This window comes from Chinchilla lanigera, unplaced genomic scaffold, assembly GCF_000276665.1.
Source record: "Chinchilla lanigera isolate Chin_1 unplaced genomic scaffold, ChiLan1.0 scaffold00023, whole genome shotgun sequence".
In the NCBI taxonomy this organism is placed as follows: domain Eukaryota; kingdom Metazoa; phylum Chordata; class Mammalia; order Rodentia; family Chinchillidae; genus Chinchilla; species Chinchilla lanigera.
Genome location: NW_004955424.1, coordinates 11764873 through 11779609, shown reverse-complemented (window position 1 = coordinate 11779609; position 14737 = coordinate 11764873). Strand labels below are relative to the sequence as shown.

The 14737-nt window shown below is 42.2% G+C and overlaps 1 protein-coding gene across 2 annotated transcripts in view; it reads left to right on the top strand.

The window, feature by feature from the left end:
• Positions 1 to 5725: 5725 nt before the first annotated feature.
• Dguok (deoxyguanosine kinase) overlaps positions 5726 to 14737 on the top strand; it is a 33981-nt gene continuing 24969 nt past the window's right edge. Inside the window, exon 1 of one of the 2 annotated variants that reach the window (XM_005385534.2) lies at positions 5726 to 5941. In XM_005385534.2, coding sequence (XP_005385591.1) covers positions 5800 to 5941 — 142 coding nt within the window. In that variant the 5' untranslated portion in view covers positions 5726 to 5799. The remainder of the gene's footprint in view (positions 5942 to 14737) is intronic. The other variant, XM_005385533.2, reaches the window with a different exon arrangement.

Below are 14737 nucleotides of genomic sequence, written 5' to 3'. Positions count from 1 at the left end.
AAGTGTACCTGACACCAATGCCAGTGCTCCTTTTACTTTACCAGTTTGTGTTTTTTTCTCTAACATCAGTAAGAATGGATGAGAACTAGATAGCTATTTAGGGAGTTAAGCAATCTGGGCTTTCACAGACGTAGGGATAACACAATAGAGAACATGAACTAAAGGCTTACAAGATGTGACGTGAGTAGCTCAAACACAGTAGTACTTAGACAAAGTACTTAGGTCATAATAGGCTTAAGATTTCTCTGAGGTTCTTTGTCACTGAAGATTAGGTGGTATTTTGCCCCCAAAATAATCAAGAAGATAATAGTACACTGAAGAACGTTTTCTTTCCCTTTTCCTCTGTCCTTCCTCTTCCTCCTGCTTTCTATCTCTCTCTGCTCTCTATGTGTGTCTTTGTCTGTCTGTCTCTCTCTCCTCTCATTTATTTTCCCCACCCTCTTCCATTGGTCAATTCTGTTTAATTTGTTTAGTTTTACAAGTATTTACTGAAATTTTGATATGCAGAATTCCTAAATAAGGTCACATAATATTTATGTTTCCTACAAAGAATATTTCTGCCAGTCAGGAACTTACTGCATAAAGAGGGAGACAGACACATACTGTTCACACAAGACAATGATATGAGGATAAATAGAAGCACCCACAAATTACTGTGAAGAAAAAGGGGATAATAATAATAATCCCTAACATTTAGCGAGTGCTTACAATATGCTAAGGAGAGAGTTAAGAGCTTTACATGGATTTCCTCCTTAAGAAGCAGATATTAATATCACCCTCCTTTAAAGCTAATTTACTAGTTTTTAGACCACCCAGTTAGTCTGTGGCAGAACTAGGTCCTCACTTCTGCCTGGTGCCCCTTTCCTTTCTCCACCTAGCCAAACCCAGGCTCCATGCTCCTGATCGCGTCCTGACTGGTCCCTGAGCTGTCCTGGACACACCCACTGGGAGACAGTGGGGCACAGTGGTTAAGCACAGGGGCCTTCAGTGTCAGACATTCCTCTCTCACCATCACCTCACTTGCCCTCTGAGGGTGAGGTTGGGTGAGGAGTATGTTTTCACAAGCTCTTAGAGGACTTCAGTCTTAGGAAAGGTTTCCCAGAAGCAGATTCTAAAATGAAGAGTTAGTTGCAAGTGATTTGTTAAGAGGGAGAGCCAGAAGAGGAAATGGAGGGCAGGGGGTGATCGCGGGCAAAGCCCCTCAGAGGGCAGCGTTAGCCTCAGCCCCACCAAGGACCTCTGGCTTTCACAGTCCCACATCTGCCAGTGATTACGATGTAAAATCCTTGGCTTTCCATGTGTGCACCGGCCGGCTGGAGGCCCTATGTCAATCCCCAGTGCTGGGGCAGACTCTCCACAGACCTCTGGAAAGGCTGGGTGCTGGAAGTGAAAGCACAGGAAGGAGACTGGAGGCAGGGGGACACACACACACACACACACACACACACACACACACACACACACAGGCTCTGATGACAGGTAGAACACTGATACTACCTGCTCTAGAGGTACATTGGAATTTCCACATGAGGGGGAAGGTGGGCAAGATGACCAGGTCATACCTACGCTTTCCCCCACACCCATTTGACTTCCCCACTCTTATCTCCACCCCTACTCCTGCCCTGCTTTTAAAAAGTGGTGTTCTAGATTCTCCTGTGGATATCAGGATATCAACTGCTAAGAGAGAAGCAAGTGGCTTGAAGAAAGTGAAAAACAAGTGCTGCAAGTGGATTCCCTTTCTTAATTCTCATCCCCAAGCCATCAGAATCCAGAGGGCTTTTTTTTCTTTTTTGCAGGGCTGGATATGAAATTGAGAACCTTGCACACACTAGGTGAGAGCTCTACCACTGAGCTACATCCCCAAGCCTTAAGGCCATATTTTCCCTGTCCCTGCCCAGTACTGGGGATTGACATAGGGCCTTGGCACTGACATACACCCCCAGACCTGCTTTTTTTTTATTTTGAGACAGGGTCCCACTAAGTCATTGAGCTGCCCAGTCTGGGCTTGAATTTGCAATCCTCCTGCCTCAGCCTCCCAGACTGCTGGAGTTATAGCCATGTATCACCACATCCAGCTAAAGCCTACACTGTAAACCACCCCCTATATGCCTTCTTTTATGATTACATGTAGCAGTGAGAGTTCATTTGGCAGAACAGAATCACCATGGGTATTACGGGAATGCAAAATTTATTTCAGGAGTAAGACTTTACCCAAAGGTTGGGGGACGATCTTCAAGGAATTGTTAGGACAGGGAGGGGTTGCTGCTGTGTGGAAGACTAAATAGGATGTGTCTGCCAAGCTCATCTGTCTGTCATTCTATCGACTACAGAGATCTCCCCAGGGGATAAGGCTGGCGCTCTCATTTTGCCTTCCAAATTTCACACCAGGTCCTCTGTTGGCCAACTGTACTAAGAGCCCTGTTGGCAGGGCATTCTGGAAATATACTTCCCAGCTTAACCAAATCAAATCAGCACAGTCCAGCACATGACAAAAATCTTTGATGTAAATGAGATGTACCTGACTAAAAGTCTGAGCAGTGGCAGAAAGTCATATTTTTGTCTATCTCCCATTTTAATGTCTGATTGTTTTATGTATTTTGGTCAGCTTTTCATTTACAACAGTAGCATCTATAAACATTTGAAAAATATTAACTCCTTCCAAGGAGTACACAGAGTATCAGGCACATAGTAGGTACTCAGCAAATATTGGATGAATGAGTGGATGTTGAGTCCCTGGGAAACATCAATTTCAGCATCAAACTCTGGCAGGTATCTGACAGCACCCCTCCTACCCTCACCCACCAGGAGCAGAAAATACCTCATTCTCCCACGTAAGTGGGAGGCAGTTCTTTCACCAAAGTGCCACTACGTTCTGTCTTCTTGCTATCCCCAGCTGGGACAAAAACACCATTTCCCACTGCCAGTAAGAAATGATCCCCACCCCTTTTTTTGTATCTCCCTTGCTCATGTTTTCTTTAATTGCCCTTCTTCATGCATAGAGGTGGAGCCCCAGCACCTGTGTTTGTTCCATTAGGCCTTCTCTCTTGGCCACAGCTGATGGACTAATGTTAAATGCCTGACCACAGCTGGGCCAACCCAATTCTCCCAGGAATTTGAAAGTATATTGAATCTTTATGTATGATATAATGTATAATCAAACAAGCATGAATAAATAAAGGAGGGTAGAAGAATCATACTGGGGCCAGGGATTTAGCTCAGTGGTGCAGCACCTGCCTGGCAAGCATAAGGCCCTGAGTTTGATTTCTGGTACCAGTCCCCCAAAAAGAAGAATCATTAATGATGGTATTGGGATAATTTGTAAGCAATTAGGTAAAAAATATTTTAGCTTATAAATTATACTTTATATAAAAACAAGAAATAACTTTTTAAGAAAAAATCCATAGAATGAAAAAATACAAAGGAGTCATATCTAAAATATATAAAGAATAAAACAAATAAAAGACAACCAATACAAAAATGGGCATAAAATTTGAACAGATCTTTCACAACAGAGGATTCTGAAATGGCCAGTAGAAAGATATTCAGCTTCATTAATTATCAGGAAAAATGCACATTAAACCTATAATAAGGCACCACATCGAGAAAAATGGATAAAATGGAAAATAAAAGTTGACAAAACCACCTATTGGCCAAAATGTGGAACAACCAGAACTCTCAGTCAGAACTCTCTATCACTAATGGTGACATTGTCCACTGGTATAGTCAGACACTGTGAAACTATTTGCTATTTGAGAATATTGACTTAAGCCAAGCATACATATAATTTATCACAAACAGTTCCATTCCTAGATATACACCCAGGGGAAGTAAATATTTTTTTGTTTACCACAGACATGTACAAGAATATTCATAACAGCACTGTTTATTATAGTTCACATCTAGAAACTCCATCATATCTAGAAAAATGTCCATCAGTAGTGGAATGGATAAAATACATTGGGCTATAATGACACAGTGGTATACACTGTAGCAGTGAAAATGAATGAACTATACCTACTACATAGAACATAGATGAATCTTAGAGATAATATGCCAACTGAAAGTACATATTAGATGATTTCATTTATATACAGAAGAGGCAAAACTCTATTAAAAACAGACTAGCAGTTACCCTTGAGCTATAGTAACTGGCAGGGATGTGGAGGGTTCTGAAGATGCTGGTAATGCTCTATTTCTTCATTGGAATCCAGGTGAATGGAAGTTTTCAGTTCGTGAACATTTCACTGAACTGCGCACTGACAATACATGCTCTTCCCCCCACTACACGTTACACTTAATTATAATTTTTTTTAAAAAAATAGCTTTTAGGAGCTCTAACTTTTAGGAGCAGCTTAGTTGCCCTGGTGCACCTCAATCTACAATTTCCTCGCTTGACCTGCACAATGACTCTCGGGCAGCTACACCCTGAGGACGGAGAGCGCCTCTCTAACTTTTTTTGCATGAACATTTCCAAGTCTGAGTTTACACAGGCAAAGAAATGTAAGCAGCGTTTTTTACACAAAAGTGGCTGCGGTAGTGGGGATGAGAACGGGTGGACTTTGGCTACTCTGATCTCCACCGGTGCCCCACCCATGTTGTCCTAAACAAATTTTCAATGTGCTTTTAAAAAATAACATGCTTAATATACAGACGTGACTTTAGCCACCTCAGATAACATCCATATAAGAAAAAGGGATTATGCTTTCTATGCAAACGGTTTCACGACAGGTGTCACAGGCCCTAGCCCCTCCCCACCCGCCCTGAAACCGGAGCCCGGTCTCCTAAAACTGCCCTGTGTAAGTGTTGCCTGAAAAGTTGTTCTGGCTTCTCCAGGTTTGACTCCTCCGATTTAAGCGATGGGAACTAGAAATGAACTTCGGATAACACTTCGTAAATCATTATTTCAGTTTGTGTTGGCGATACATGTGCAGCTCCAGTCCCTGTCTGTCCGCAGTGCACAGTTCACCGGTAGCGGGATTCGGGTTTTGCATACCTGTGAGTTTCTACTCTCGGCTCTTCTCATTCTTTTACAAATCTCATTCTGAACGCCCCCTCCTCCCGCCACCCACCTTGTCCTGCACCGCACCCCGCCCGTCGTTCACGCCCACAGAACCCAAAATGTCAGGTTTAAGAGTTCCAGTCACATCCTGAGCCTCTACCGCCTTTTCTGGATGGGATTCTTTGGTTATTATGTAAATCAACTGAGCGAACATTTATTTATTCAGAAAACAAAACAAAAGTTGGGATTTAATCAATGAAGTAACCTTGCTAATTTTGTTCAGTAATAAGCCACCATTGTGTTGCGAGTAACAGGGAATCGGAAAAAGTAATTTTGCCATCAGATTGTGTTATTTTCATGCTTAAAACCCTCAGGTTTCTTCCCATATTAGAATTTAAAAATAGAAACAAACGCCTGGATAAAAAGAACCTTCTTTTAAAATTACCATTATTTTTATTTGTCTACCAAAATGCAAAAGTGATAAAATTGTGGGAATTATCTCGCTTTTTAAATGTTATTTGTCCAATAGAGAAAAACGCAGGGCCGGTTACCACCTTTATGACTCTTATCAGCAAACTCTTCCGCACCCCTACACAAGACTTCCTTCTTGCAGAGACTTTCTGTAAACATCGCGAGAACAGACTGGTTCCTCCGGCCCCCTCTCTCTCTGCCAGCTCAACCCCACCCACTTCCTGCCTGGAGGTCGCGTGACGTCAGAGGCGCGCCTGGGCGGGTGAACAGCTGTACCTAGGGCGGAAGTGCTTGCGGCGGAAGTGAGAGCTCCGCTAAGCGTGGGCGGGATGGCAACGCTACAACGCTTTCTAAGTCGGCTTCGAACACCCTTAAGTTCTATGGCCCAGAAGTCACTCGAGGGCGCGCCCTTCTCCAGGGGCCTGCACGCGGGGCGCGAGCCCCGAAGGCTCTCCATCGAAGGCAACATTGGTAAGGGCCAGACAGTGGCTGCGAAGCCTTAGTCTCCGCTAAGAAAGTGTTTGAGAGTCGGGGGAAAGGCAGTTCGGCTTGGAATGCTCCCCTCCTTCCTGGTCTCCTGAGACAGAGCGGCCGGCTCCCTCTGAGCGGTCAGGGCATTTCTCTTCCCATAGAGCACTGTGGAGCTTTGCGGCTTAGACTTTTAGAACCAAACCCTCAACACCTGTCCGCAGGAACATTTTTGGGCGTGTACAAGCCACGCAGGCTGTGGACAGGGCAAAAATTCTACTAGTTGTTCTAGTACAAGAATGAAATAGCGACGAATAGTAGTTTGGCTTTTAACTGGGTGTCCTGTATATATTCTGTTTGGCAACTCTAATTCTGAGAGTCCCTAAACGTCATTCAGTTACCACTTTTACTGTTTTTGCCATGTCCTTGTGCTAGTCTCACTAATTTCTTAGGAAGGAACTGCCTTCTTAAACTTAAAAATATGTATTAAAGTAAAAGCAATTTTGTTACAAGAGATCCAGTATTTTAGAAGTAATGAAAAAGCACATGAAAGCAGAACATTTCAGCTTAATGTTACTGAATTCTGACTTGATACTTTGACTGGCACAGGCACTGAGCTATAAGGCATTGTTGAATACTGAAGACATTCTAGCAGCAAGCAGAATCTTCATTTTATTCATTCAGCAAATTACCCTTTGAGCAAATTATATATGCTAGCACTGTTCTTGGTCCTGAAGGTACAACTGTGAACAGAACAAATAAAAATCTGCTCTCATTGGACTCTAGTGGGTAGAGATAGACAATAAATGACGTATATTAAGGTACATACTAGGTTAGATAGTAATGAGTGATGGAGAAAAATCAGGGATGAGGGATTAAGGGAAGTTGTCATTTAAAATAGGGTAGCTAAGAAAGGCCTCACAGAGAAAGTGTCATGTGATTGAAAAAAAAACCTGAAGAATGAGTGAACCATGTGAATAACCAGAAAAATCATTCAGACAGGGTGAGAAACAAGTAGAGAAGTCCTGGAAAAGTGTGTTCAGGAAATAGAAAGGAACCCATTGTGGCCAGAGTGGTGTAAGGGAGAGAGTGCAGGCAGATGAGGTCAGATGCATAAGGGGTGGTCGGATTGTATAGACCTGAGTGTCCATGATGAGCTTTTTAATGTGTTTGAGACAAGAAGCCATTGGATGGTTTAAGGAGTCAAATGACAATCACATGGCTGATGTCTGAAAGGAGAAGGTGTTAGGAAGACATTGTGATGATAAGGTATGGCAAGTTGGACCAAGGTGGAAGTCACATCTTAAGGTAGGGACAGTGGATTTGGTGACAGATTGAATGTGTAATGTGAGATAAAGAGAGGGGTCAATGGCATTAGTTTTGGCTTAGCTTGAAAGAGAGTTCAGGTGTTCTTAAATGGAGAAGACTGAGAACAGGTTGGAGGGATGGTGTCAAGATTTTGGTTTTAAGCCTGTTGGGCTTTTAAATGCCTGTTAGATATCCAAATGGAAGTGCTGAATAGACAGTTAGATGAGTTCAGAATTCAGAGAATCCCTGGATTAAAGGTATAAATTGAGGTGAAGCTTAAAACCAAGACTGTGTTGATGGAAGAGACTGAGCCCTGGGATATGCAGATACTGAGTTTGGGGACATGGAACAAGCAGAGAAGACTAAAAAGTATAGACTATTGTGAGAGAGAAGAGAGAGAGAGAGAGAGAGGATAATACCGTGGAAGCTAAGTAAGGAAAGTATTCAGAGCAAGGGAATGATCAGTTGTGTAATACTCTTTAAGTAAATGAAGCTCTTAAGTAAAGTTAAGAAGAACAGTTTTAAGAGTGGTAGGAGTAATTGAAAAAGTAAATAAGGACCAAAATGTATGGCAGATATTGTGAAATGGGAAGAAATTGTTCAGAAGCAAAGAGAAACTAGGGTGGGGGAAGAGGGGAAGGAAGGAAGGGAAAAGAAAAAAAAGATTAAAAATGGATAACATGGAAACAAAGCTTTGTAAATAGGAGAAGAGGAATTCAAGGGAGGAGAGGCAGTTGGGGAAAAAATGAGGAATCAAAATACATCATGTACAGGTACACATTCCCTATGATGAATATGCTCATTATGCATATCTAAAATGTATCAATAAACTTAAAGAAAAAATACTATACACATTGATTCCGTCCCAAAACATGTGAAAATAAGAGAGGGTGGGGCAAGCAAGTGATGGGAAAATAATTAAAGTATGTTATATCCATGTTCAAATCTGATGAAAAATTAAACACATTAATCTGCATATTAATACACACTAATAAAAAAGGTTGGAAAAAAAAGTACTAGGAGTAAAAGCCTGATTGATATAGATTCAAAGAGAAGGGCAGGTCAGGAATTGGAGAAGGTTAAACAACTGTGGAACATTTCCTAGAAAGAGGAGTCACACGGTGGTTGCTTAAATCGGAAGAGTTTGAGAATTTTTACATTCTGTTTTTCTTTTCACGAGAGGAATTAGTGAATGTTCATAAGTTGATGAAAATATTGTAGCCCCCTAGGAAGGGAGAAATGAGTGAAGCACAAGAGAGGATACAATTACTGGAGTGTTTGAGCAAGAAAGGATGGGATTTGCTGCCCAAATGGAAAGAGTTGAACCTTGGCTAGGAGCACAGTTTATCCCTGGTAAGATGAGGGATGACAGAACATTTGAGCTGACTTGGGCAGGTGTGGTGGGAACTTGGAAGTCTTTTTGATTGTGTCAGGTTTTTTTTTACAGTGAAATAGGAAGAAAGGTTATAAGTGAATTCCAGGAAAAAGGACGAGACATAAAGTAGTCTAGTACTGACTGTAATTGAGGGAAGGAAATGTCAAATTTTAAGGCAGCTATAAGGACCCTCTTAAAGTTAATGGTCATAAATGTAAATTGAGACTAGTCACCCATAGCTGTGTGCATTTTCCCCAGCCAGATCAGAAATATTGAACGAGAAAGGAAGGTCCTGCAACATGCCAGATAGTGTTTTTTAAAGATGTTCTGCCCTGTATTTTGAGAAACCCCCAAAGGAAGCTCTATTCTCGGACCCCAGAGGACTTCACAAATAATTACTTTGGTCATCAGTAAAGTTTGAGCTCCCAGTTTCCCCAATCTTTGCTTCCTCACATAACCAAATTTCTGTGCTGCTTTCTTGCTTTCTCATGCCCAAAAGGCTTACTGAGTGCCTCGTAGTGCCTTACTATGACTCCACCTTGATGCTGAGCACAGCAGTGAATGTAATGCTGCAGTACCCATAATGCCTTGCATCTTTTGTTTGATGAATGAATAAATAAATTAGAACAGTTTGAGTAGATAGACTAGTTTTGTGGCTATTGCAGTAATTGGAGGGAGGAAAGATGCAGGCCTGAATAGAAGAACAGGAGGGCCAGAGAAATGAAGGTTTGAGAGAGATTTTGGAAATGGGATTGAGAGGACTTGCGGCTACTTGGAGGTGATGGATAAAGAGAAGTGAAAGAGGATGACACAGAAGGTGGTATAATTTGGATACTAACTCTTAAGAGCAGAGGAGGAAGGAAAGGAAGAGGTGGTCAGGGACGATAAGAACAGCCATTTTGTGTTAGGTGCCTGTGAGACATGTCCTGAAGCCTGTTGGACTGTATCCAAAGTCAGTACAGCCTAGAGATGGAGGCTGGGATTTCAAATATGGAAGATGCTAACTGGTGGGGGTGGTTGTTGAAGCGTTGGCAGTGAATGCAGCTGACAAGGAAAGGGTGATGCACAGTGGATTGGGGGACTCAACATGACTCTTTTTACTTTCGTCTCCCTCACTCTCTATTACCCCCACCCCCAAATGACAGAATTAGTAACTCCTCCTGTGTGGGATGTCATGACATTTTGTACCCAGAGCTGTGGTGGCACTTGTGTTCTTTTGAGCTTGTTTGCACATTCAACACCATCCTTACCTAGTACCTAGTAGAGTCACCTAGTGTCCTATCCATCTCTGTATCCCAGGCACCTGATCCACTGCCTGGCCCATTGTACTCATTCATTGATTACCAGCTTCCTGAGTCCTATTCCGTGATTTCCATGTGGAAGTTAGTTGTTGGTATCCACAGAGGGAATATATTCAACTTTTTTTGGTTGAAAGTTTATATATTGTTGTTGCTATGTTACCCAGATTGGTCTTGAACTCCTGAGTTCAAGGGATCCTTCTGCTTCAGCCTCCACCTAGTTGGGCCTACAGGTGCAAGCTACCACACCCAGCTCTACTCTGTTTTTTTAAGTCAAGAGTTGACTTTTTCTTTAGTCACAGTTGGCATCCTGAAGCAAATCAGAAGGAGAGCACCCCTTTGGGAGACCTGAACAAGGGAAGGTGAACGTTGATCCTAAAAGAAGTTAGATATGTTTAAAGGGACATTTCTCATAGTCCTGCTAGTCTAAGTCCTGTTACTCAGATCCTGAAGTTACAGACAGCAGCATGGATGGAAATGGGTCGGTGAAGTAGCAATTCATGGCATCTAGCATGACTTATGAAGCCATATGCGCTGAGTACTTGAAAGTCAAAATCTTGGTCCCTAGAACCCTTCAAATCTAAAAAATAGAATAGCTAACCTATCTTTTAATGTGATTCATCCCTGAAGTGTATTATCATCATCCAAAGCCGGTTATTTTATGAATACAAACCTAAATTGAAGGATTGCTGTATGAGGTATAAGTGTCAGTGAATTACCTGAGACCATTCTCAGAGAGCCATCCAGAGAAGAGGAAACTGTTCTATTCTTTTCAGCTTAGAGACTTGTACATAAAGCAATAGAAGGCTTTCTTATTCTTCCAGAGTTTAAATGTTACCATCACTAATACATCTTTTACTTTTATTGAATGTATAAATTGAGCAAAGAATCCTGGGGTGTGTGTTGGGGGAGAACCTATTTATTTCAGATACTGATACTGGATTTTTTGTTTCTGTGATTGACCTCATTCTATCCATCCATCTATTCTTCTTAGTTCTTGGCTACATACTCAGAATACAGAGGGAGTAAGGTACAGTCTGTATCTTCTAAAAGCGATCTCTCAGTCTAGCTGGAGAGAGTGATGAGTGAACAAATAATTACAGTGCAATACCTTGCTAAGCCAGAGCAGGCAGTAATTAACTCTGCCTGTGGATGAAGTGTAGCTGGAGAGAGTTCAAGGAGGCTTCACAGAGAAAGTGACAGTGGAAAGATGAATCACTGAGTAGGCAAAGTGAGGGAGGAGGGCACACTAGATCAGTGAGGCTCTTTTATGCTGCACGAATAGGTTTGCATCATACTCTGGTAGCTGTAAGGAACCTTTTTTTTTTTTTTTTTTCCCAGTAAATAGTTTCCCATGGAAAGAAAATAAAAGGAACAAAGTTCTTTTAAGCATGCTGATGGGTTTGTTTGCCCAGAATACTTCTAGGCTCAGAGGCTATGATATTGGGTACTTAGTCTCAGGGTTGGAAAAAAAAAGTTCCTTGAGGGCAAAATCTCAGCCTAGTTCATCATTTTGTTTGTAGTACCTGCCACTCCTCCATAACTATCTACTGACTGAATGGATGTGTCGTCAGATGCAGTCCCTGGAACAGACTAAATTTTCTTTGTGAGATTTTTTTTTAAAAGATATTAGTTTCACATTTACTGTCTTTTACTTTGGTAAAAGAGTTCAGAATTAGATTTTTTTTTCTCATGTTTTCTATCTTGTTCAGGAAAAGAAAATGCCTAGAGATGACAGTATATTTAAGAAATTACCATGAAATACAACAGTGTTAAACTTAAAATACTAGAATATATACTTTTGGGTAGTACCTCAGGTACTGTCTTGCTATTAGATTTTAGCATAATGGAGCTATGGCTGTAATTGTATTTTGGGTATTACATCAGATACTTACTGCTAGATCGTAGCATGATGTACTGATAGCCATAACATTGTAATTCATAGAAAAACTTGTTGAAGGAAAAGCCATGGATTGAGAAAAGATGAATACTGACAATGGAACTCGTTGGTTGAGTTTATGAAATGACATTTCAGGAGCTAATGAAACTCAGCGTGTTGAAGTAATGTACTCTTAAGAAAGTACTTCCAACATTTTTTAAAGTCACAGCACATAAAATAGAGTGCCCTAGAAGGCAAGGCCCAAGGGAAGGTTTAATGCTTCTTATGAGGTCATCCTACTTCACAAACTTCATCAAACCTCTAAACCTCTCCTGCATATTAAAAAATAGTAGTTAAGCTGGCATCTAACTAAATTGTTGTTTTTTGTTTTTTTTTTTGGTTTTGGTTTTTCTCCATTACCGGGAACTGAACTCACGACCTTGCGTTTGCCAGGCAGGCGCTTTGCCGCTGAGCTAAATCCGTAGCCCCCCATCTAACTAAATTGTGCTAAGCCTGAGATAATGGCACATAAGAGGCTGGTACTGCCTGAGGAAGTGAAGCATTCTGTACACATGGGTCACTGGGAAGAGCCCTTTGTGCCAGTAGAGAACCAAATACCACCATTCTTACAAATCCCCTTTGTCTTTAAATAAAACAAAGACATCCAAGCAAGAAGGAGAAAAAAACTTTTCAGATATCACAGCACTGGAAAAGTTATACCATCCCAGGTGTTACTATAAATAGGTTTGAATTAGTTTTTATCCACATCTCTAGGTAGCATAGCTCGGTCCCAGTGGAATTCATTTAGGAAGTACTGTACTGCCCTATGGTGAATTACCTGGCTTTTCCCAGTCCTTGCAACATGGATGATCATCTCTCAGGACCTTTCACACTGTTTACTGTCATTGTGTGCTGGATCCTGCTTCTGATTACTAAACTGGTTCTCCAGAAGCCTTGGAATGGCCAGTGGGGTCGAGAATGCCCTGGGTATCAGAAGGGATTGTTCCAGGAATCAGAACCATGTATTTCCCATTACATCTCATTTGTTGGCATTCTGGGCTTTATGTATTTAAATGGCATGAGTTGGATTCTGAGTCTAGACTGCCCTTAGATGAACTAATAGAGTCTGATCTCAGAGGTGAAGTTGGCACTGCCTAGCCCTCCAAGTCCTTCCCTTCCATCTCCCAACAGATTTTTTAGGTAATCACTTCACTTTTAAAAAAAGTCAATTAAAAAATGTCAATAATTCAACATTCAGTTCTAACCATTCAACAAATCAACTACCTTTATCTTTCTACATTATTTAAAGTAACTTTTTAGCTGGTAGATAGGGACCATGTTTCACATTACTGAACAACTTGCAGCCCAAATATTAACCACTAGGCCAAAAAATTTTAAGCTAGGGCCAGTCTGAAAATATACAAACTCAACCAGTTGTAACTGACCAGCATGATAGGAACTTGGCGTGAGCTAGAGAAGTTCTGAGACCTTGGCCTTGGTAGGGGGAAGGACTTAGGTAGGGGAAGGCACTTACCAACGTGTGAGAAGAGCAGAGACTGAACAAAATGAAAAGGCTTTTTTTTCCTACCCTGCAGGAGCCTTATCTTCTACCTGGAGAAATACAGTTATCATTCCAGTGATGGAGTCTTACCCCGAGAACAGCAGGCCAGCACAAAGGAATCCAAATGAGAGCCATCAGGGTCTGAAGAGCCTCACACAGGAGGTTCTTCTAAGCAGAACCTTGAAAACTGAGTAGGAGTTGGCCAGGTGAGGAGAGAGGAATGCCAAGGCATATTTGCAGGAGAAAACCTGGTGTGGTTAGAGTTGTAAGGAGTTTGGTTCAGCAGGAGCATGGGAAAGCTGGGGTTGGAGAGGCATATATAGGGACCAGGTCTTGTATCTGATACTGTGCTAATGGTTCTGATTTTTATCATGAAGGCAACAGGGAGCTGTCACAGGATTTTAAGCAGTGTTTTATGTGCAGTAAGGCTGCAGTGTGGAGGTTGGGATGAAGAGAATAAGGCTGGAATTGGAGAGGCAAGGTTTGAGGAGAACTTGGTCTTGGGCATGGAGGTTTAAGTGGAGAGAAGAGAGCAGATGGGAGAAGTTGGAAGCAAAGGACCAATGACTACTTGCGGTCTGGCAGAGGAGGAAGATGTTCTGGCAGTGAGTGGATGATATTGCCGTAACCTGAGGTCTGGGACGCAGGAGAAAGCTCAGTTTGATGAGAAAAATGATGAGCTCATTTGGGGAATGTATTGACTTTGAGGTGTTCATGAGCTGTCCAAAAGAGATGTCTGGAGGGCTGTGTGTGTCTGGAGCTCAGGGGAGGTGTGAGCCAGGCATTAGTGTAAGTAGCAGAAGATAACTTGAGTGTTTGGTACTAAGCTGATTACATTCTCAAATATTTTTCAAAGCACCCACTACCTTCCATGGCCTTGCATCACATTGGGTGAGGTCCTGTTATCATGTGACTGATCTGCCTGCTTCAGCTTCAGCCCATTCTTAGACAGCTGGCAGAGGGGTCCTCTGCAGTGAGAAGGAATCTCCAGTTTCTCTGCCTAAAGCCACTGTCGGTGACTCCCCTTTTCCCTTAAAATAAAAGTTAGTCCTTCTTACAATGGCAACCAGGTCCTGTGTGACCTAACCCTGCACTCGCTGTGTGTTTGGCTGCTCCCGTCTCAAGCCACTCTTCCTCCTCATTCACTCATGCCGTAGTGCTGCTGCCTTATTCCAGAGCCGCTTGCGTTTTGTCATGTGCAGAATTCTTTCTCCTCTTAGGCCTTCGTTCATACTACCCTCTACACAGATTATCCTTCCCCCATTCTTAGCTTTTTTTTTTTTTGGTTTTTCTCTGGTACCGGGAACCGAACTCACGACCTTGCGCTTGCCAGGCAGGCACTTTGCCGCTGAGCTAAATCCCCAGCCCCCATTCCCCC